The 24,284-nt window shown below is 44.5% G+C and overlaps 1 protein-coding gene across 3 annotated transcripts in view; it reads right to left on the bottom strand.

Moving 5' to 3' along the window:
* The window catches only part of LOC124711367 (tubulin gamma-1 chain), a 77,853-nt gene extending 55,779 nt beyond the window's left edge, over positions 1-22,074 (bottom strand). Inside the window, exons 1-3 of one of the 3 annotated variants that reach the window (XM_047241408.1) lie at positions 21,887-22,046; positions 21,489-21,601; positions 18,505-18,643 (exon numbers count right to left, since the gene is read on the bottom strand). In XM_047241408.1, coding sequence (XP_047097364.1) covers positions 18,505-18,643; positions 21,489-21,565 — 216 coding nt within the window. In that variant the 5' untranslated portion in view covers positions 21,566-21,601; positions 21,887-22,046. Of the gene's footprint in view, positions 1-18,420; positions 18,457-18,504; positions 18,644-21,488; positions 21,602-21,886 lie in introns of those variants that run through there. The other 2 variants (XM_047241409.1, XM_047241410.1) reach the window with 2 other exon arrangements.
* Between the last annotated feature and the right edge of the window lie 2,210 nt (positions 22,075-24,284).

The raw sequence follows: 24,284 nt of genomic DNA on the forward strand, positions 1-24,284 counted from the left end.
CCTAATCTAATTCCCTCAGCATCACCCGACTTAATTCGACTACATTCCATTATCCTCGTTTTGCTTTTGTTGATGTTCATCTTATATCCCCCTTTCAAGACACTATCCATTCCGTTCAACTGCTCTTTCAAGTCCTTTGCTGTTTCTGACAGAATTACAATGTCATCAGCAAACCTCAAAGTTTTTATTACTTCTCCATGGATTTTAATACCTCTTCCGAATTTTTCTTTTGTTCCTTTCACTGCTTGATCAATACAAAGATTCAATAACACCAGGGAAAGGCTACAACCCTGTCTCACTCCCTTCCCAACCACTGCTTCCCTTTCATGTCCCTCGACTCTTATAACTGCCATCTGGTTTCTGTACAAATTGTAAATAGCCTTTCGCTCCCTGTATTTTACCCCTGCCACAGTCAGAATTTGAAAGAGAGTATTCCAGTCAACATTGTCAAAAGCTTTCTCGTAAGTCTACAAATGCTAGAAACGTAGGTTTGCCTTTCCTTAATCTAGCTTCTCAGGTAAGTCGTAGGGTCAGTATTGCCTCACGTTTTCCAATATTTCTACGGAATCCAAACTGATCTTCCCCAAGGTCGGCTTCTACTAGTTTTTCCATTCGTCTGTAAAGAATTCGCGTTAGTATTTTGCAGCTGTGGCTTATTAAACTGATTGTTCAGTAATTTTCACATCTGTCAACACCTTCTTTCTTTAGGATTGGAATTATTATATTCTTCTTGAAAGCTGAGGGTATTTCACCTGTCTCATACATCTTACTCACCAGATGGTAGAGTTTTGTCAGGACTGGCTCTCCCAAGGCTGTCAGTAGTTCTAATGGAATGTTGTCTACTCCCAGGGCCTTGTTTCGACTCAGATCTTTCAGTGCTCTGTCAAACTCTTCACGTAGTATCAGATCTCCCATTTCATCTTCACCTACATCCTCTTCCATTTCTATAATATTGTCCTCAAGAACATCGCCTTTGTATAGACCCTCTATATACTCCTTCCACCTTTCTGCTTTCCATTCTTTGCTTAGAACTGAGTTTCCATCAAAGCTCTTGATATTCATGCAAGTGGTTCTCCTTTCACCAAAGGTCTCTTTAATTTTCCTGTAGGCAGTATCTATCTTACCCCTAGTGAGATAAGCCTCTACATCCTTACATTTGTCCTCTAGCCATTCCTGCTTAGCCATTTTGCACTTCCTGTCGATCTCATTTTTGAGACGTTTGTATTCCTTTTTGCCTGCTTCATTTACTGCATTTTTATATTTTCTCCTTCCATCAATTAAATTCAATATTTCTTCTGTTACCCAAGCAGTTCTACTAGCCTTCGTCTTTTTACCTGCTGCCTTCATTACTTCAACCCTCAAAGCTACCCATTCTCTCTCATAGCCTGCATATGCTGAGGCACCCTGACTGCAAATGGCCGTTTGTCATATACTCATCTGTGTCACAGTATGCTGCCATGTTCGGCATACCTCGACTACACACTTATTACTCTTCTAACATATAGAAGAGAATTTTGAACAGACAAAATCAAGTGTTATAGACTTTATAGTGTGTATATATGCAGTATTCATATGCCATCACAGAAACTCTAAAAGATCTACAGGTAATCATTACCATAAGAAGGGAACAAATACACTGCTAAAAGTTACACGTGGTGCTGGCTGCCACCACTGCCCGTGTTTGTTGTGTTCCCAATGGTGCAAGCTGTACACAGCCAAAGTTAATTGAGGGTATCAAGACATGTAGGCAGTTTTGTTTTGCCGAATGTACCTACTGATCTAGTGGAGAACTGAACATCCCTTAGTCAACAATTTGGAAAATCCTTCGTTAGCGATTAAGATTGAAGCCACACAAATCACAGCTCCTGCAAGCCATAAGCCATGACAGCAAATCATACCACCTACACTGATATGTAGAACTATATTGAAAATGACAACTTAGCAAGCAAATTAATCCACAAAGGCATTTTTTTTTCATGTTTCGGGAAATGTCAACTGTCAACTGACAAAACACACACACACACACACACACACACACACACACACACACACACACACACACAAGCACAGAAAATCCACATGCAACTGTGTAACACATCCGGGATTCCAAGGAAGTTAAAATGCCCTGCACTGTGTCCAAGAAGACAGTCTATGGACCCCCTCCTTCACTGAGAACTGTAAATACTATCCCCTATCTCAACATGCTGCAATTGTGGCTCAGGCCACAACATGAAACAGAGGGGGGGGGGGGCACATTTCAACTTTCAGCATGCTCCTCCACATCTCCACAATTGTGTATGATATAACCTGAATGCTGTAGACAGGTAGTGTTGCGACCACTGACTTGGAGTTACTCGAGTTGCCACCACAATCACCAGACCTGATGCCTTTCTTGGGGTGTTACATCAAGGACAGTGTGTATGTTCCACCTCTACCCCAGAACCTCAAAGACGTGCAACACTGAATCACATCAGTTTTGACAAAGTATCAATGCACAGAACATTCATAAACACTTTCAGAGTTTGTCTGTCACATACTGTTACATTTATTGTGCTTTTCTGGCCGTCTGTCTACACTGCTTCTTTTAAATGTTTCATGGACTTTATAACAATACTATGAAAGGAAAGTGGCTAATCACCATAGAGTGGAGATGCTGAGTTGCAGATAGGCACAACAAAAAGACTGTCACAAATAGGCTTTCAGCCAGCAAGGCCTTCATCGAAAGTCTCAGGCAACTGAAGCCACACTGTTGTTACATTCCATCCTGGATTGTTTGAGCATGGACTTCATAATTACATTATACATACAATGGCAGCATTGAATAAAAAAGTTTACAGAACAAGTGCAGTAACACAACTGTCTTTACTTATTCTTCTTTAAATCTTAAATCTGTTATACCTACCACTATTCAAAGCTGTTATTTATCTCGTAGCTAGAGAAGGAGCAAAATAAAATTAAATGGTGGTGTGCTCCCTAAGGAGTGAAACCAAAATATAATACTAAATTAATAGTGAACTATCATGTGAGTATATTCTATTGAGGACATATACAAACCGTTAAATTTTAAGTAGAAAAGAGATAGTCTAGATTGCAAGATCCTGACAAGGGAACCTCCCCATCGCACCCCCGTCAGATTTAGTTTTAAGTTGGCACAGTCGATAGGCCTTGAAAAACTGAACACAGATCAATCGAGAAAACAGGAAGAAATTGTGTGGAACTATGAAAAAAATAAGCAAAATATATAAACTGAGTAGTCCATGTGCAAGATATGCAACATCAAGGACACGTGTGAGCTCAGGAGCGCCGTGGTCCCGTGGTTAGCATCAGGAGCTGCGGAGTTTAATTTTTTTATTTTCAGACAATTATAAAAGTTCAGGCACTCACACATAATCAACTTCGGTCTCCAAAATTCCAGGACATGTTCAGATTTGTTTGGACATACGCAGGACTTGACGGTCTACACAAGGAAAAATTAGAAAACGTTAGAAACCGTTAAAAACATATGCTTTGACAGAGCACAGGGAAAACTATGCGACTGTGAAACTGTTGCATTCATTTGTTGCAGTTTATGTGACACACTCTTACGTTTTCATCCCTTTTTTGGGAGTGATTATCACACGCACAAGAAAACCTAAATCGGGCAAGGTAAAACCCATTCGCCAAGTGTACAAGTTAGGTGGGTCGACAACATATTCCTGTCATGTGACGCACATGCCGTTACCAGTGTCGTATAGAATATATCAGACGTGTTTTCCTGTGGAGGAATCGGTTGACCTATGACCTTGAGATCAAATGTTTTCGATTCCCATTGGAGAGGCACGCCCTTTCGTCTACTAATCGCACGGTTTTGCGGTGCGGTCGCAAAACACAGACACTAAACTTATTACAGTGAACAGAAACGTCAATGAACGAACGGACAGATCATAACTTTGCGAAAATAAATTTTCCAGTCGATGGAAGACTTGAACCAAGGACCTCATGTTCCGCAGCTACTCATGCTAACCACGGGACCACGGCACTCCTGAGCTCAGAGTATCCTTAATGTTGCCTATCTTGCGCAACGACTACTCAGTTTGTATATTTTGCTTATTTTTTTCGTAGTTCCACACAACTTCTTCCTGTTTTCTCAATTGATCTGTGTTCAGTTTTTCAAGGCCTATCCACTGTGCCAACTTATAACTAAATCTGAGGGGGGTGCGATGGGGAGGTTCCCTTGTGAGAGGTTGTTACCAACTTCACATTATATCAGAGAATACAGAAATGACATTCATTTTCAGGTTCCAGAGTTAAATATTACCATAGAAATTTAATGCTGTTTGCATTATCAATTATTCACAGAAAAACAAGACAAAGTTAATCACTATGAAAGCAAAATTACTGTTTGTTATGAGAATATCATCATAAAACCACACATCATAAACCAATAACGTAAGTTCTAATAAAAAAAGTTAGAGCCCTCGAACCACATTATGTTACCATTCACAACAAAATGACGAATGGCTGAAGAAAATATCATTATCAGTGCTTCAAGCACTGATACCTAACAAGTGTTTTACAGAAGTTGGAAGGACGCTGCAACAACATTTTCGAACTGTAATACCTAGAAGGATACATGTCTAAAAGAACTCCATGCAATACTTTTAATACATAACAATAAAAAGATTAATATTATAGAACTGTAATGACCTCTTGATTCCAAAACCTAACAGCAGCATAATATGGCACAAATTACTATTAGAAAACCACAACATCAAGATATTACTTTTTCCTGAATAATAATGACACTGCAGTTAGATCAAATTACTTTCCAGCAGTTAAATCATACTGCTTCCTTTTATGTTACCAATAGCTTCAAATAAACTGTTTTGCCATAGCTATTCTATTTGGTGTGGACAAGTATAATAAAAATGCTGCCCACATTTAAAGCATGAGGACTATATAAGTGCATCACATTGGGGCCAGCTGCGGGTGGTTACATCAGGGGCTACTTACTGATCTAGGAAGTAACGTCTCTGCAATGTTGGGGCAGTTAGTACATATCCCGGCCCAGTAGGAAGGTCAGAGTCTTAATACCAGCAACTCAGTAGAAACGCACAGCCGCTGTGGCTCTGTTGTGACTTACATGACGGCAATTGATGCCTCGGCAAAACAGGGATGAGCCAAGCCCATATAAACACTACTTATCTGTAGACAGATGTATGCAGTCTGATAGCTGCCAGCTTTGAGTAGAGATCTACACCAGTCTTCAAGTCAGCATGAGTCAAGCTGCCACCACTGGACTTCCAGTAGGCTCACTTCTAGTCACTACCAGTCTCCTACCCTAGTGGGTTACAGAGTGTGTGTGTGTGTGTGTGTGTGTGTGTGTGTGTGTGTGTGTGTGTGTGTGTGTGTGTGTGTTGAGGTTTACGGGCGCTAAACAGCGTGGTCATCAGCGCCCAAATGCATAAAAACAGGAACAGAGGCAGTGAAGGGACTAAGACGGACAGCAAACAAGGAGAACGGCTAAAAGACACAGACCTGACGCAGTTCCACATTCTCACAGACAGAAGCAAAACAAAAGGAGAAGAAACGCACAAAAAAATGAAAGGAAACACAAGGAAGAGAGAACAGAAACCGAAGGGGAAGAAGGAGGTAATAGTGACTGGCGGACCTCTTACCTAAAATCTGGATGAGCCAGTCACCCAGCAGCACATTAAAACCCTCTCCCTAAAATCCGAGGCAGCAAATTGGACAGGACAAAACCGTAAGACCTTAACCACAGTCGTTGCGTCGTCTTGCAAAATAGAGGGCAAATCCGGTGGCAAGGAAACCACCGCCCTCTGGTCAGAGAATAAAAGACAGTCAAGTAAAATGTGACAGACAGTAATCTGGACGCCACAAGCACTGCAGATTGGGGGGTCCTCCCGCCGGAGTAAAAAACCATGTGTTACGGGGCTGTGCCCGATGCGGAGGCGAGTGAGGAGAACCTCATCCCGCCTGCATGACTGGTAGGACGTACGCCATGGCCGTGTGGTGGCCTTGACCAGACGCAGCTTATTGTCACCGACTGCCAGCCACTCCTCTTCCCATTGACGCATAACACGAAAACGCAAAAGGGAGGTAACAGCATGGAGGGGGACAGCACATTCAACAACGTGAGGGAGGGAACATGCATCTTTGACAGCCACATCCGCCAGTTCGTTTCCCCTAATACCCACGTGCTCCGGCACCCAGCAGAAAGAAACCACCTTCCCCTGCCGTTGCAGGTGGAGTAGGGCATCATGGATGTTCTGGACGACCGTATCCGCTGGGTACAAGTGTTGCATGGTCTGAAGGGCACTCAGGGAGTCAGAACAGATGAGGAACTTAAGACTGGGAACACATCTCATCTGCTCCAAAGCCCGCAAGATCGCAAACAATTTGGCATCAAAGATGGTAAACGCCGCAGGAAGTCTCAACTTGACGACGTGATCAGGGAAAACAACAGCACAACCAACAGAGTCCCCCTGTTAAGAGCCATCCGTAAATACTGGTACATGGTCGGGATGCTGGTGTAAAATATCGGAAAATAAGGAGGTAAAAACAAACGCAGGAGTGCAGCTCCTCTGGTACTCCGACAAGTCTAAAAGGACGCTGGGCCTCTGGAGCAACCAGGGAGGCAGGCAGGTAAAACCTTGTCGTTGGGGGGGCCACATGCTCCACACCAAGGGACTCAAGCAAATGCTTGGCACGAATCCCAAATGGTCTCGTTGTCCTGGGAAGACTGGAAAAGAGACGTTCCATAGGCGGTCGGGCAATGCTAGGGTACGCAGGGGAGGTAGGACAGGCAAGGAATTGACACACCCGTCGCACCATGAGTAGTTTCCGCCGGATGGCGAGCGGCGGTTCCCCTGCCTCAGCACACAGGCTGGGGATGGGACTGGTACGGAAGGCACCAGTGGTCAGCCTGATACCCTCATGGTGTACTGCGTCAAGAATCTTCAGATACGAAGGCCTTGCTGACCCATATACGGTGCAACCATAGTCAAGACGCGATCGGACGAAAGCCCTATAAAATTGCAGCAGACGCGCCCGATCTGCTCCCCAGGACCGATGGCTCAGACACTTCAAAATATTCAGTGCCTTCAGGGCCCGCACCTTGAGGTCTTTAAGGTGAGGCAACCACGACAACTTGGAATCAAAAGTGATGCCCAGGAACCTCACAGTGTCTCTAAAAGGAAGAATGGTGTCCCTCAGACGCAATCCAGGGGAGGTAAAAAGACGTCGAGAACGATTAAAATGAACACACACACATTTGTCTGCAGAAAAGGTAAAACCCGTCTGCGCAGTCCATGCCTCTAATCGCTTTATCATAAGCTGCAACTGTCGACTAGCAGTGAAAAGACTAGAGGAAGAACAGAAAACAGCAAAATCGTCCACAAACAAGGAGCATTGGGCAGGACTCCGGATAGTGGACGTGATACTGTTAATGGCGACGGCAAAGAGGGTGACACTTAAAACACTTCCCTGAGGAACACCTTCCTACTGCACGTACAAATCAGAAAAAAACAGTACCAACCCGATATCGAAAGAGGCGGTGGGAAAGAAAGGACCGAATGAAGGTGGGGAGACGGCCACGAAAGCCCCACTCATGGAGCTGATTGAGGATAAGGCGGTGCCAAGTAGTGTCATACGCCTTATTAATATCAAAGAATACACCTAGACAATGCTGGGTAGGTCGGAAGGCCTGCTGGATGGCCGCCTCAAGCAGGGTCAAGTTGTCTACAGTGGAACGACATCTCTGAAAGCCACACTGAGAGGGGCTAAGGAGCTGCCTGGTCTCGAGCAGCCAAACCAGGCGACGGTTGACCATGCGTTACAACGTCTTCCCGACACAGCTCGTCAAAGCAATACTCCGATAACTACTGGGATGCGTTTGGTCCTTCCCCGGTTTGAGGAGGGGAATCAAAATCGCCTCCCTCCACGAGTCAGGGTACGTGCCGGATAACCATATCATATTAAAACAATTCAGGAGAACTTCCTTGGAAGGCAGTAACAAGTGCTGCAGCATGCTGTACCGGATTTGATCATGCCCAGGCGCAGTATCATGAGCCACAGACTGCACAGAATCCAGTTCCCACATTGTGAAGGGGCAATTGTAGAGTTCAGAATTTGGAAACCAGAAGTCCAAGTGACCCCTCTCGATGGCAGTGCGGTAGCGGCAGAAATCTGGATCACAGTTAACAGTGGTGGTAGATGCCGCAAAATGCATGGCCAGTGTCTGGGCAATGTCTCTCGGCGCCATGAGAAGACTTCCCTGATGCAGCAATGCCGTGACAGGTAGCTGGCCGAGTTTTCCGGAAATCCTCCTGATGGCTTCCCATACTTTCGTAGAACTAGTGGAGCGGGAGATGGAGCTCAAGAACGATTGCCATGACCGTCGTTTGCTCTCTTTAATCACTCGCCGCGCTTTGGCCCTTGCCACCCGAAAGGCCGCAAGATTGTCAGCTGAGGGACGGCACTTGAAGCGGCGCAGAGCTGCACGGCGGGCTCGGATGGCTGAGCGGCACTCAGTGGTCCACCAAGGGACAGGACGCCTCTTGGAAAGACCGGATGATCATGGGATTGACAATTCAGCAGCATGGGAGATCACGGCTGTAACATGGTCTACCCATTTGTGGACGCTGGCACGGTGTTCCAAAACAGCCAGTTGGCTGAAAAGTGGCCAGTCAGCTCTGCAGAGGCGCCACCGGGGCGGCACTGGTAATGTCATAGCCCCATCCAGGAGGCGAATCCAAAGGGGGAAGTGGTCACTAGAATGGAGGTCAGCAGCAACCTCCCACAGGGCAGAATCCGCGAGTGCTGGAGAGCAAAAGGAAAGGTCAATAGCTGATGACGACCCAGAAGCAGTACAGAAATGAGTGGGAGCACCAGAGTTGAGGATGCACAGTTCTTCAGACATCATGTGGTTTTCCAGAATGAGACCCCTGGGGCAAGTAGTCGAAGAGCCCCATAAGACATTATAAGCATTGAAGTCCCCCAGAAGAAGAAAGGGGTGGGGGAGTTGGCTAATAAGGTCTGTGAGAGCCTCAGAGTCTAGTGCATCCTGAGGTGGTAAGTAAAGTGAACAGACTGTGAGCCTCCGACCCACAAGAAGGTCAACTGCAACTGCTTGCAAGTCTGTAACGACAGGGAGCTCAGATGAGGGGTGCATGTCATGGACAAAAACCGCAACACCACCCTTTGCCCTTTCCCCTGTCAGATCATCTTTCCGATATACGGTATAGCCCCGTAAAGAAGGAGCATCAGTGGCCCGAAAATGTGTCTCCTGGAGACATAAGCACAAAGGGCACTCTCGTACAAGGAGTTGTAATTCGGCCACATGCGTCCTGAACCCATTCAGGTTCCACTGTAATATGGGAGCCAGTGATCAGGGTGGCTGAACTTTCACCCTGCCTCTGTGTTTTGGAGGAAAGCCCGTACTGGCCGGAGATTTATTCCTGGAGCGAGAAGATCGCCCCCGGTCGACATCAATGTCCATCAGCTCCGATGACGACCCACGGGAGATGTCAGACAGTACGATGGCCTCGTCATCGGACCAACCCTGACCAGTCTCCTCAGGTGGCAAAACCTTCGCCTTCGGCGTCTTTGTCTTGGGGGGGGGCTTAGAATGTAGAGCCTTGTCAGCAGTTGGAGCTTTACTCGCCTGGGCAGAAGGTGCCATAGGAGAAGAGGTAGGAAGTACCCCAATGTCAGCAACCACGGCCTTGTCCGACGTTGCGGAGAGAGCCGCAGGTTTCAAAACAACCGCAGCAGCACAAGTGCACTGGCAAACGCAGGTATTAGTGCTAACACTAGCAACCTCCGTTTCCATAGCAACAGTGGCCATTTGTACCGGTTTTTTCAGAGCGGAAGCGAAAGATGTAAACACAGGAGGTTGCATGGCCTTAAAGAGCTTCTTGGCCTCACCATAGGGGATGCTCTTAGATGTTTTGATCTCCTTTATCTTCCGTTCTTCGAGATAGATGGGGCAGACCCGGCTCCAGACAGGGTGACTCCCAGAGCAATTCACGCACTTCACAGGTGATGAACAATCGGCTCCTTCATGGGCAGGCTGACCACATTTACCGCAAGTGGCTATCCCATTGCACCCCAACGTAGTATGCCCAAAGCGCTGACAGTTAAAACAGCGCATTGGGTTGGGAAATATGGCCGTACTGGCAAACGTAAGAACCCCGCTTTAACATGCTCTGGGAGTCTCGGGCAACTGAACGTGAGAATAAACAAGTCGGATTTGACGAGGTCCCCATCGACTCGTTTCATAATATGCTGCACGTCAACAATACCTTCGTCAGCCCACTCAGATTTTAACTCTTTTGTGGAGATATCCACCAAGTCCCAACATGTCACAACACCCTTACTATAATTCAAAGTGGAGTGGATCTCGGGTCTCGATAACGTACTCTCCGAGACAGGTTGCTTTCCGAAGAGAAGCGACTTGATGGGAACTAGAAGTCTCAACTAACAGAGTCCCATTGCGCAGTCGCTTCACAGATTTCAGTGTTCCTGCAATACCCTCAAGACCCTTGTGGATGTAAAAGGGAGAAACCCTCTCAAAGCTACCCTCCTTCCGTTTAATAATCAAAAATACATTCTGATTATCAGCATGTGCTCTGTTACGACAGTCTGATAAATCTCTAGCAACACCAGGAGCTGGAGGACTCGCAGCACAAAGTCGCTTTTTCGATGGGGTGTGTTTTCCTACCAGTGGCCCACCCAATCCAATGGTAGGGGGAAATGTAGAGGTCGAAGGGACCATTGCGGTCCCACGAGCAGCTAGGGAACTAAAGGTCCGCTCAGACAGAGCCCCGCGTGCTTGAGTAAGCCTTATACAACTGGGGTGCGGCAGGTGCCCCAGAGGTTGCCCACTTGCGACTGTTCCACCCCAACAGCCATGCATCTCATAGGCGCGGAGCACACCGTAAGATTGAGGGGTTTTTATAGAGGTTGGCCTTCCTCACAATCCAGGCGGTCAAGCCAAGATTACCATTCCCCGCAGCACACACATTCCACCGCCGCGCCATACGGTGGTCGCTGAAGCATGTCCGGGGGTTATGGTGACAGGAGACTGGCGGCGCAGACTAGTCCCCAGCTCAGGACCCCGGGGTCGCCAAGCCCGTACTCAGCAAATGGGGGGAGTGGGTTACAGTTCGAGCCCAGGCTATACAACTGCTCAGACACCTTCGCCTGTGCGCCAATCTCTGTTTTCTGCTTCCGTTTGAATGAGTGGACACTGCTGCTGTGAACCGTCCTATCCACACTGTGTCCTTGGTGCGATTCTGTAGGCTTCGGCATACCCTGCCCTGAGCTGTGTGGCCGCGCCTAGTCTGTATGGATGCAGGCATGAGCCACTGTATGATCTTCGAGTCAGCAGTCTTAGCGACTCACTGACTTGATTGGTTCCCTGGCCACGCAACACTGGACACTTTTGGTGGCAACAGACCACTTGCCTACCTAAGCACCTCTTCGCTAGCTGAGTACAGCTCATGCTTTGCAGAAAACAGAGATTGGCGCACAGGCGAAGGTGTCTGAGCAGTTGTATAACCTGGGCTCGAACTGTAACCCACTCCCCCCATTTGCTGAGTACGAGCTTGGCGACCCCGGGGTCCTGAGCTGGGGACTGGTCTGCGCCGCCAGTCTCCTGTCACCGTAACCCCCGGACATGCTTCAGCGACCACCGTATGGCGCGGCGGTGGAATGTTGTGTGCTGCGGGGAATGGTAATCTTGGCTTGACCGCCTGGATTGTGAGGAAGGCCAACCTCTATAAAAACCCCTCAATCTTACGGTGTGCTCCGCGCCTATGAGATGCATGGCTGTTGGGGTGGAACAGTCGCAAGTGGGCAACCTCTGGAGCACCTGCCGCACCCCAGTTGTATAAGGCTTACTCAGGCACGCGGGGCTCTGTCTGAGCGGACCTTTAGTTCCCCAGCTGCTCGTGGGACCGCAATGGACCCTTCGACCTCTACATTTCCACCTACCAGTGGATTGGGTGGGCCACTGGTAGGAAAACACACCCCATCGAAAAACTGTTGGAGTTTGCTAAGCAATAAAATGGATGTTTAACAATGCTGCTTTCATGACAAATCATCAGACAACAAAGACAAACCTACCTGCCACTCCACTGCACCCCTGTCCAGGTTAGTGAGTTACTGGCTTCCTGACCACTGGCAACCCAGTTCCACCACTAACTGGATAGTTCATCTATTCCCAGCCTCTACAAAATGAACAATCTTAAGGGGCTAGTACATGAGTAACTGTCAAAAAATCGAGTTTTTAATTTTTGTTCTCTGTAGTTTTCTGAACAAAGAAAGTTAACTACTGCATACAGAACTGGATACCAAAACTTGTTCTGGTAGCACCAAATGCTTGAAAATAGGTGTGATTGATGCTCTGCTATGTTCCAATGATGGTGCAGTGTCAAGGTTTAAGGTTATGGAATTAATGGAAGTGCCTGCTGGACTAATACACACAGATCTTTGTCATCAACTGCAGAGAATTCTCAGAAGAGAAATCAGTGTTGGAACCCTGTAGTGCCTCGAGAGTTCAGGGTAAGTTCTAGAGACACTCTTAATTCCACCGTCTCGAACACACGTTATTTTAGGGATAAGTGTGGTAAAGCAGAACTATGTCTACTGCCCCACAATTATGAGTGTACAGGACGGACATGTATCGGACGTACGATGGCGTGAACAGGTAGTCACCGAGCCTGCCTAAGAAGTTACACATCCCACCCATGGAGTAAATTCATCGTATTCTGTGAGATATAAAACATTATTGGTGCAAACATTTGAAGGTTGTTGAAAGAAAAGAAGAGACTTATTCATTCACTCTCTCATTTACTGCTGTAAAGTCGGGACATTTGTCTTATAGAGGACTGTAATAGGTTCTGTCAGACCGGAAGGTGTCGAGCTTATGGGAAATGTTTAGTGTATGAAAACTGTTGCATGTTATGAAATATAGCGAGATTGAATTCAAAGTACTCTCGAGTGCACGAGTTATTTAAGAATATATTCCTCCAGTGTAGCATCTATTCTTCAGAGAAGAAGCTGGGTAGAATATCTCAGCCGACTATCCTGAAAGAAGATTGGCGAAGTAACTCCAAGTAAGTTCGACAGCCAAGGGGGAGTGTGAGTCTTGCACACCAATACCACACTGCCACAATTAATCACCGGAAACTGCCAGAATCCACCAAAGGGGCAAGAAAAAGAAGTAATACTAGAAAAAGGAAAAATGAAACATCAGAAACAAGGAATACGGACCTAGGATGCAGTAGTGTAACTCAGGGTAAGTAGAGAAACAAGCATTATGTTCAACTGAAACAGGTATTGTGCTTTATTTCACTTGCAATACAAAATACAATTCAGAAAAAAGTGAGAGACCAAAATCTGTGGTTCATACATCAAACTGTTCTGAAAGGCTCTGCTAAAAGATGGTGAGCAATACATGAGCTTACAACTCTTATTCTTTGAGCTACACTATGTAAAAAACTGACAATTTTTTCAAAATTTCCCCTTGTGTTAACACACTAGTCCCCAGCTTGCCATCACTATGTTGATCTACTAGTTGCGATAAAATGGACAAGTTACACAACTACTAGCTCCAAATTATATGCTGCCTTTGACAATACTGAAATACTTTGGTCACCAAAATTGTTGTTGTTGTTGTGGTCTTCAGTCCTGAGACTGGTTTGATGCAGCTCTCCATGCTACTCTATCCTGTGCAAGCTTTTTCATCTCCCAGTACCTACTGCAACCTACATCCTTCTGAATCTGCTTAGTGTATTCATCTCTTGGTCTCCCTCTACGATTTTTACCCTCCACGCTGCCCTCCAATACTAAATTTCACCAAAATTATTTACCTAAAATTAATCATTATTAAAAATGTTAATATCCAAATTCAGTGTTAAATTATGAAAGAGGCGCCACAGAAACCACTATGATATGTCTTTTTATAGTGAATGAATAACCCATTTGTGCATTAACTTGCACTTTTGCTGTTTCATGCCACTACATCAACTGCAACAAGTGTCTGCCTATGCTCCAAGCCCATATTTGGCACAGCAGTTGTGCAGTTTACCTTGGGAAGCTGCAGTATATTTGTAGAACTGATAGTTCAAAATTTCTGGGTATGCATATTGATCAGAGCTTGAATTGGTAATCAATAATCACATGTTATAAATCCTCTGCAAAGTTTGATGGTTGGATGGTCATTTGGGGTATGAGATGAAACAGCGAGGTCATTAGTCCCTCTGGCAAGGATTCATTCATCTGGAGATAGGAATGTCCACCAGGAATGTGCTCAGATGAGGAAAGTATGTGAGTGTGATAAAAATGGGGCAGTGAAGGAAATATTGATGCAAGAGTTGAAAAAACAATGTATGTATAAGAACATGGATTAGATAGGTACATAGGTTAGAGCAGACATGTGGTATCCCAGAGCTCAGCTGTGTCAAGAAAGACCCCTCTCGCACCTAACACCTGTCAATGCGCCTGAGGGCAAAGACAGCTGCAAAACAAAGGATGCCTTCTAATCTAAAGACCCAGAACACTCAAAGGGAAAAGGCTGAAAATGTAACTGACATCAGTTGGGCTGTCAATAATACAACAAGATGAGAGAAATAGTTACGGGAGCACATGGGCATCCGCCAGGACTCCGCATGCGAAGGGGGCAGGACCCCTAAAGCTCTACTGACACGACCAATTAGGGGCACAGTATTAAAGACGAGCATAGCACCAATTAATTAACAGAGAGCAACTCCTAAAACAGGAAAAAGGGTGTAACAGAAAAAAAGAGGCAGACCTCGTAAAAGCAATTAAAACAGAGGAAAAGAGGGATGACACAGGCAACAGGCAAAAGAGGCAGTGTTGAGAGTCCCCCAACCCATCACGCAGCAGGAAAAGCTCCTATCCCAATTATCCTGCCCCGAAGGTAGGTTAAAACGTTATGTTTGAGAATAAAGGTCACTTTCACTGAGAGAACTGTAAAATTGTCCGCGAGTCATCTGGCAACATGAGAGGCAACGAATTTGATGACCATACTTAGCATGGAAAGCCAGAAGGAGCAGGCATTCCGTCAGGATAAGAGCAACTGTCAGTAAGGCTCAACAAACACAATGTGGGAGTGGCTCAGTACCATAAATTTCAACCATAGGTCAGTCTGATATGGCCAACACAAACGCAGTATACAACAGTGGATTCTTTCTGGGAGTGACAGCAGTAGTCTCCTTGATACTGTGGAGGTTATTAGATGGGGCTGTAGCCCACCATGTTGTTCCATCTACAAGTGAACAGACACCTTACAAGGGAACCTCCCATCGTACCCCCCTCAGATTTAGTTATAAGTTGGCACAGTGGATAGGCCTTGAAAAACTGAACACAGATCAATCGATAAAACAGGAAGAAGTTGTGTGGAGCTATGAAAAAAATTAGTAAAATATGCAAACTGAGTACTCGATGCTAAGATAGGCAACATCAAGAAGACTGGGAGCCAAGGAGCGCCGTGGTCCCGTGGTTGGCGAGAGCAGCTACGGAACGAGAGTTCCTAGGTTCAAGTCTTCCCTCGAGTGAAAAGTTTAATTTTTTATTTTCAGTTTATGTGACAAACTCTTATGTTTTCATCACTGTTTTGGGAGGAAGAGATTAGTGTTTAACGTCCCGTCGACAACGAGGTCATTAGAGACGGAGCGCAAGCTCGGATGAAGGAAGGATGGGGAAGGAAGTCGGCCGTGCCCTTTCAAAGGAACCATCTCGGCATTTGCCTGAAGCGATTTAGGGAAATCACGGAAAACCTAAATCAGGATGGCCGGAGACGGGATTGAACCGTCGTCCTCCCGAATGACGGTTTTGGGAGTGATTGTCACATCGACAAGAAAACCTAAATCGGGCAAGGTAGAAGAATCTTTTTACCCATTCACCAAGTGTACAAGTTAGGTGGGTCGACAACATATTCCTGCCATGTGACGCACATGCCGTCAGCAGTGTCTTATAGAATATATCAGACGTGTTTTCCTGTGGAGGAATCAGTTGACCTATGACCTTGCGATCAAATGTTTTCGGTTCCCATTAGAGAGGCACGTCCTTTCGTCTACTAATCGCACGGTTTTGCGGTGCGGTAGCAAAACACAGACACTAAACTTATTGCAGTGAACAGAGATGTCAATGAACGAACGGACAGATCACAACTTTGCGAAAATAAAGAAAGTAAAATTTTCAGTCGAGGGAAAACTTGAACCAAGGACCTGTAGTTCTGCAGCTACTCATGCTAGCCCAGGGGACCACGGCGCTCCTGAGCTCACATTTTCCTTGATATTGCCTATCTTGCACATGGACTACTCAGTTTGTATATCTTACTAATTTTTATCACGGTTCCACACAACTTCTTCCTGTTTTCTCGATTGATCTGTGTTCAGTTTTTCAAGGCTTATCCACTGTGCCAACTTATAACTAAATCTGAGGGGGGTGCCGTGGGGAGGTTCCCTTGTTAGTTGCACCTGCAAAGGATGAAAGCTAATATGGGGTGAGTAATCGTTTTGCTAGCCAAATGGCCTGCCATCTATTCCCTGGGATACCCACATGAATTGGGAACCAGAGAAATACAACAGAGCATACAGTATGATTAGACCCAGAGAGAAGGCCATGAATGGTAGGTAGTACAGGGTGACAGGAGTAACATGGATGAATGGTCTGAAGACAGTTCACTGTCTCATTACACACTGAAATGCAGTCAAGGGTGGCACACTTAATAAAACAGAGGGTTCTATTAATGACAATCAGCTCCACCATAAAATACTACAGGTTCCCTGCAATGAATGGTGTTCCTCATCTGTGGATGTTTTAAAAGCATAACCAGTGTAAAAGGCGGTAGCACACTGACAGTGCTGAAAAACAAAGGTACAGATGACAATGGATCATGGGGGGCAACTGTGAGATATACCAGACCTAATTCGTAGCCAGGTAGCAACTCCAGGGTGTACGCAAGAAAACAGGGAGAGTGTCCGATTATCAGGTAACTGTCAAATGGCGACTGCATAGGTGAGCAGTAGTTGGTACCCTCTGAACTGAAGATGATGATCCCCACTTTGGCAAGAGGGCTGTCTTCCTAACTAGTCCAGAAGGTACCAGTGGCCAGTCAAACTCCACAATTATGAACTGAGTCTGACAATTTCAAAGCTGAAAGCACTGCCGAGTCATAAACCTGACAATGGTAGTGGAAGTGGGATTGGACAAGAGCCCAGTAGATAGAGAGAGTACTCCGATTTGCACCCAAAGAAGTGTGAACAAGGAAGCAGGGAGCATTAAGCTTTCACATTAAGCTAGTCATAAATGTCAAATATGGAGCCACCAAGTCTGCTTTTTGTCAAAGAGGAGTCCCAAAATGCAGGACTGCGCAAAAACGTACAAACTCTGGGTACTCAAATACAGCTGCAGTTGGGATGGTCCGTATTGGAGAAGATGGGAAACAATGGGAACGTGTCCAAAGCAGAGGCCTGTCACATGGCACTTTAGAGCTGGCATTCAGTCAAGGTTACGGAGTGGAAATGCATCAAATGTGGAAGTCACCGACATATAGTGCAGGGATGGCCAGTGGCCCGAGGGAGTCCCCTAGCCCCGAGTGAAGTACCAACTCGAACCTGGAACAAGCAGTAGGATAAAAACTGGTGAACAAAAATTGGTAGAGAAAATCGACAGTACCAGTCATGGTGAATAAGTAAAATGTGACAGTCCCGGGTGGTGTTATATTCATTATGCCAAAACAGACCAATAAGGTGTTGGCATTGAGAAAAAGCCTGTTGGATTGCTGTTTCCAATCTAAACACTTGGTTGGTTGGGGACAGTCCCTTCTGGAAAATACACCGATGAGGTCAAAATGTCCGAAGATTCAGGAACCCAGCATAATCGGTAGGCAACCATCCTTTCAAGCAATACACAGAGCATGTTGGCAAGGCTAATCGGCTGATAACTGTCAATGGACTTCGATTTTTACCTAGCTCAAGGTTCAGAATTATGATGCTGTCTTGCCACTGCTAAAGGAAGACAAGATTGAGCCAAATACAGTTAAAGCTTCTGAGTAGAAGCTGTCTTTGAGCAACATTAAAATGTAGCATCATCTCGCTGTGAATGGAATCAGGCCCGAGGACTGTATTGTGGGAGGATGCAAGAGCTTGAAGCAGTTTCAAGTCAGTGAAAGGTTTGTTATATAATTCAATATGCCAAGGGGTGAAGGTGAGAGGGATGCCACCAACGTCACTTCAGAATCCGGAAGCAGTCATGTAAGAAGAGGACGCTATAAAGTAGGTTGCAATGTGCTCAGCTAGAGCTGACACATCAGTACAGAAGCCATCATGAAGGAAGTACAGCTACGGACCTTTGGCAGTCCGGAAGACTATGAAGCTTGGCCCACACCTGGGATGAAGAGGCACACATTTCCTGGGAGAAGATGTAGCACTCCTAACATTCCTTCTTACTGTGTTTAATTAGACAGTGAACCTTAGCATAAAGTCGCTCAAAAGTGATAACTTTGGTCTGCGAAGGATGTTGCCTGAAACGCTGCAAAGTTCTTCTGTTATCCTGAACAGCTACTGCACTGTCTTTGGTCCACCATGGCACTGGCTGGCGATGGGAGAACCTGTAAAAAGAGGAATACATGTTCCAGTGGGTGCTCACGTTGCAGACTTCTTGCATAGCCTTATGTATGGAATATGACTAACCGGGGGTGAAGGTAAAAGCAGAAGCATACAGCTGCCAGTTGCCTCTGGTAGTCCCTTTGTGGCAGTGGCAAGGAAGCAACAGGAGCACTGGCGAGTAGTCACTGACACAAAGATTGGCACAAAGTGACCTATGTAGTGAAGCCACAGTATTGAGGGAAGAGCTCATTAAGTTGATAGCTGAAAACGTTCTATGGGTGGCATTGAAGAGGGTAGGAGTACCATTAGTGAGGGGACACAGATCAGGGTCAGTAAGAAGCTGGTCAAGTGCAAGGTCCCTACCAGATGAAGTGGTGTGCCCCCCCCCCCCTCCCCCTCCCCCTCCTTTCCACTTCGGGCGCTGTGCAGTGAAATCCCCATGTATGACAAAAATGGGGAGGGGCTGTTTGAGTGAAGTGGTCACCTCACTGTCAAGTGGCCTGTCTGTAGGTAAATAAATTTTGCCAATGGCAATTGCTGCTGTTTCAACCCAGACCAGCATGGTAGGAAAGGGAATCTACTCACTGATAAGATCTGTGTGAACCAATGTACAGACCCCTCTAGATGACCTCTCAGGGCTGGAAGTAGTCATTGGTGGAGTGCATTTGTTATAGAGCAAAGTTAGTTCCAGAAGAGGAAGAAATAAGGTATTTTAGTTCCAGCACGTGATAATATATCCATTATGTTTCCACTGAATGATCAGATTACGGACATCTCCATCGAATGGTCATGTTGCAGGACTGCAGGTTATGCATGAAGGGGCCAGGAGGACCGGCCACACACCTGGATCACTTCGTACCTCCAATGGGGAAGGAAACACCTCAATGAGCATCGAGTCAGAATCTGACAGTGTGGGGGGATCTGGCACCTTCGGGGTCAACAGATTAGCCTTGTCTGGATTCTCCTCCTTGTCCTTGACAGCCTCTGGTGGCCGGGATTCTTGCAAGAGCCTACTTACAATGAGGTAGGCAGCCCTGGGACCCACAGGCCAGCCACAGTCCTTTCAGCTATTGGCATCAGGCCTCTGATCTGTAAGTCACTACAGAAAGGGTTCCAGAGAGATGGAGGGGGAGAAAAAAGAGAGAGAGAGAGAGAGAGAGAGAGAGAGAGAGAGAGAGAAGTGTCATGTTAGACGCCGGAAGACGAAGCTGCTGCTCCAACTAGGTGCACGAAGTGAGGACAATGGCACAGAAACCACCACGAGGGGGGCAGTGTCATAATTTTTTTTTTCCCTCAGAAAATGACGGCTGGGGAATAGATTTAATTTCAGTATTTTCTTTTGCTTCTTGAAGAATGGTAAAACTGGCGAACGTGGAGGGTGGATTTCAGTGGAACCGACACACAAGGCGGTTGTTCACAAAGACTATATTCACAGAGTGATCGTCCACAGTTGCCACATTCTGGGTCCACTGCGCAGCAGGATGACACATAACCAAAGCATAAACATTGGAAGCACTTCACGGGTGATAGGACGTAAGCATTCACATCATACCTCTATGCCATGACTAACTTTTTCTGAGAGGACATTCCCTTCAAAGTATAAGATAAAGGCACCTTCACCTGTTCAATTAACTAGAGGCCTTATTGAACAGGTTGAAAAAATAAATATATAAAATAATATATTAGGCTTATAGACTAATTTCGAAGATATAATCGGCTACACTTCATCTACTCCAACGCAAGACATTATCGATGTTCAAATACAATTATTCTTCTTCAATTACATATCAGTCTTGTGAAGTGCCGATTACGGCAGGCTTTACTGCTAGTGTCATGTATAAATGCCAATAAATTCATGGGAGGGAATTTAAACTGTTGCAATTGCCCAACAGAAACAAAACCCAATATGACTAACACATCAAAAATAAAAAGCCTCAAAACATAAAATAAAAATGACACTATAAATGTATATAAACAATCATCTGAACTGCACGCCAGGTATTCATCAAGGCTGTAGACAGGTGTGTGAAATGCATGAAAATACTTTTATACAGTTGGACATGGATGACGACACAGGTGTCACGTCGGCAATGATTAAACTTGCAGCCGAAAAAGAAATTTGTATTTCATATCAGTTAGAATCAATATTACTTATCACAGTAAAATATGAAATTTGCACCTAACGTGCCAAAGTATAGGCAAAAGATTTCATTTACCAATACAGATGATTATTTCAGAAGTACAGACAAAACTGTTCTCACAGAACACCACCAAAAAGTAACTCACTCACAAATTGATCTCTTGCCTTCATTCAGCACTACTACCTGACCTCAACTAGCAACAAATGGCATGCCTCTTACACAGAGGAAAATTATACACCACAGTAAGTACATTCAACACCACAGTAAGTACATTCATTGTCTGATCTTAACTGTCTAAAAAAACAGTTACGGCTACTTACTAAGTCAACACATTGATAAAGCACATGGCGCAGTAGTTTAATATTGAATTAAACACGATAAAACGTGTTTATTTTATAAACACTGAGCTTAACAACACGTAAAAATCAAATGTGTGTGAAATCTTATGGGACTTAATTGCTAAGGTCATCAGTCCCTAAGCTTACACACTACTTAACCTAAATTATCCTAAGGGCACACACACACACACACACACACACACACACACACACACACACACCGAGGGAGGACTCGAACCTCCGCCGGGACTAGCCGCACAGTCCCTGACTTCAGTGCCCGAGACCGCTCGGCTAATCCCGCGCGGCTACAACAAGTAGTTCTGTTACAAGATGTAGAGTGTGCGTGAGCTGAGCCTTCAAGTGCTTACCTGGTAGAAGAAAACATCTTTCCTATCGTTTCCTTCAGTAGCAAAGGGTTCCAGAATTCCTTCGGGGCTAATACCATGTTCAGCACAAAGGCGTTTCCAGAATTCAAAACCAACTAGAACACACGCATACACCACTAAATTTCAGACTCTACAATAGTTTGCATAAAACTGCAGAAATAATGTAAATGTACAATTACTTTACGTATCCTTAACACACACTCGTATACCTTTAACATAAATACATGCAACCTCCGTCAGAATCAATTTTCATGATTTACTGACAAGTAGTAGCGTCTGTTTTTTTTTTTTTTTTTTTTTTTTTTTTTTTTTCTTTTTAATAGTAACTTCACTGACACTTTAGCACAGCACACAATAGAAGAAACACGCTTATTACTTACTTTGATTTCCACATTGTCCCAATTGCAATGTGATCATTTCAGAAGGCATTTTGGCACAATTAATTCTTTTTCCACGCTTACAATATAAACTATTACTTCAATACTATCCGCCCATTTCCCTCCAGTTTGATGACAGCAGTGTTACCACACGCAGAAATGTATATTGGATGCATTCCCTTGGTATCACGGTTCTGCCAAAACGAAATCGCAAAACGAAAAGTTAGGCATTTGGCTTTTATTAAGTATTCCAGCCATTTTGCGCAATGCGTGAGTTTCAGTATACTTCCCGACTTGAATAGTTGACGAGAAACATTAAAGGACACGTATTACGTTTCATTACAATAGTCGACACATAAACACATCGGGTGTATTGTAATTTTGAGACTGGTGCGATTTCGCGAACAAAACGCCGGCGAGCTCAGAAGACTCCACAATATTTCATCCTTGGCATTCTGAAATTCATAAATGTTGCACAAAGAAACACCACATAAAAACGGCTGCACAACCAATATTTCCATGGAAGGCGCATAACATAGCAAATTTGGAAGGTATACCAATGCTTCATTAAAATGAAGAAACAGCTGCAGCATTACAAAATTATAAGGATACTGGTAATCTTTTAACCAAAACTGAAAAAAAGGAATAAGTCAGCAGAAATAAGTGCGAATCGTCATTCAGCCTTCAGCTTCTCTGATTCAGACTTAAGTATCAAAGTCAGTGACACTAAATTAGATGTTGTAACAACAAGACCGTAGCATTTATGGTGGTAGATTCATCAGTTACTGAAGTGGTGTGTATATTTTGCAGTTTTAGAATGCACAAACCTCTAAAACTATACATTTATTTTCTGGGGTGGGCAATATGCGTTTGAAAAGGTTTGCCCCATGTAACGTAGCATGAAATCAAAACATAGATGGGTCAAACTGGACCAACCGCAGGTAAGTGAATGATGTGGTTTACTAGTTATTTTTATTCCGGAGACGTGATAAATTTAATGGTGGATGAAATGACTATGCATTTAATTCTGAGAGAATTTAGAATCTAAACTTTGACTGAGTATATAGGTATCTTTGGTGTTGTTATGGACACTGTTATTATTTATTCTGTGGACTGCATAATACATAAATCTTACTGTATCAATAAAATACCGTCAGCAAACTACTGTGCCAACAGGTTATACGCCCAGTCTATACAATTCAGCGTAATATTAAAATATATATATATATATATATACCAGAACACTGGATAGGGGAAATTAGCAGCAGGAACCATGTAATAGCTAATACAATGAGATTTGTAAATACAAAGACACTGTTTCCGATTAAGAAATTGATGGAAAGAGGAACTATAGCATGTGCTATTTCTGTATGCGAACGTATCTAGAATACAAACACTAGAGTTTGCACAGCAAGAGCCAAAATTATACTCTCCGTTCATTCGTCAATATATGTTCATTTGCAAGATACGTCCACAGCTAAGAAAGCGTGGGGCAAGGTAAAGCAAGTCTACAAAGATTCTGGTCTCTCCTACGAATATGTTTACTAAAGACACTGTTGACAACCAGACTAAAAAACTGTTCGTTAGCCGAAGAATAGGCGTCAAAGATAATTTCCACGTTATAAAAATTAAATGAGCTTTGAATTTTAAATTGGACTGAGTGTATTCTGCTTGCAGGGTTACCGGACGAATATAAAGCTATAACTATAAGTTTAGAAAATTTAAACTTGCAAATCATAGGAAACTACATAAAAAATTAACTACTGCAAGAAATATACGATACCTGTTATAAACCATCGTCAAGGACGCTGTCAGCAAGAGAAAGAGTAATGCTACGTTGCAAAAAGGTCGAAGGTTCTACAACTAACACAAATATGGGCATCTGGCGAAAAACTGTCGCAGCAAGAGCTAAAACGAATGAAAAACTTTGGTCAAGACAGTGAGCTACCAGACGTTCTTTTCAAACGCAGCTCCACCTAAAGATGCACGGAGAGATTGGTATGTAGACTGCGGCGAGTCAACGCACATGTGTAAAAATCCATGTGACGAAATTAAATGTAAAACAGCGATAGGCTTGCAAGTTGTAATAGCAAATAATGATAATTTACCTGTAAAAGGAATAGGAAAAAAATGACATGTTCCACATCCACGAGAATCTCCTCAGCACGGATCTATGGAACGAAAAACTAATCTAATGTAATCTAATCTAGGATCATTTGTGTATATTCTCACAGACAAAAAGAATGGCAAGATTAAAGCAGAGGAAATACTGTATGTGCCTGAGCTGAGCACACATCAACTACCTGTTAGTAAAACACTAGAAAAAGGTCATTTTGTTTTATTTAACAAACAATGTTATCATATCTACGACACATCCAAAAATGTGATTGATAGAGCGTCA

Source organism: Schistocerca piceifrons, chromosome 8, assembly GCF_021461385.2.
Source record: "Schistocerca piceifrons isolate TAMUIC-IGC-003096 chromosome 8, iqSchPice1.1, whole genome shotgun sequence".
Classification (NCBI taxonomy): domain Eukaryota; kingdom Metazoa; phylum Arthropoda; class Insecta; order Orthoptera; family Acrididae; genus Schistocerca; species Schistocerca piceifrons.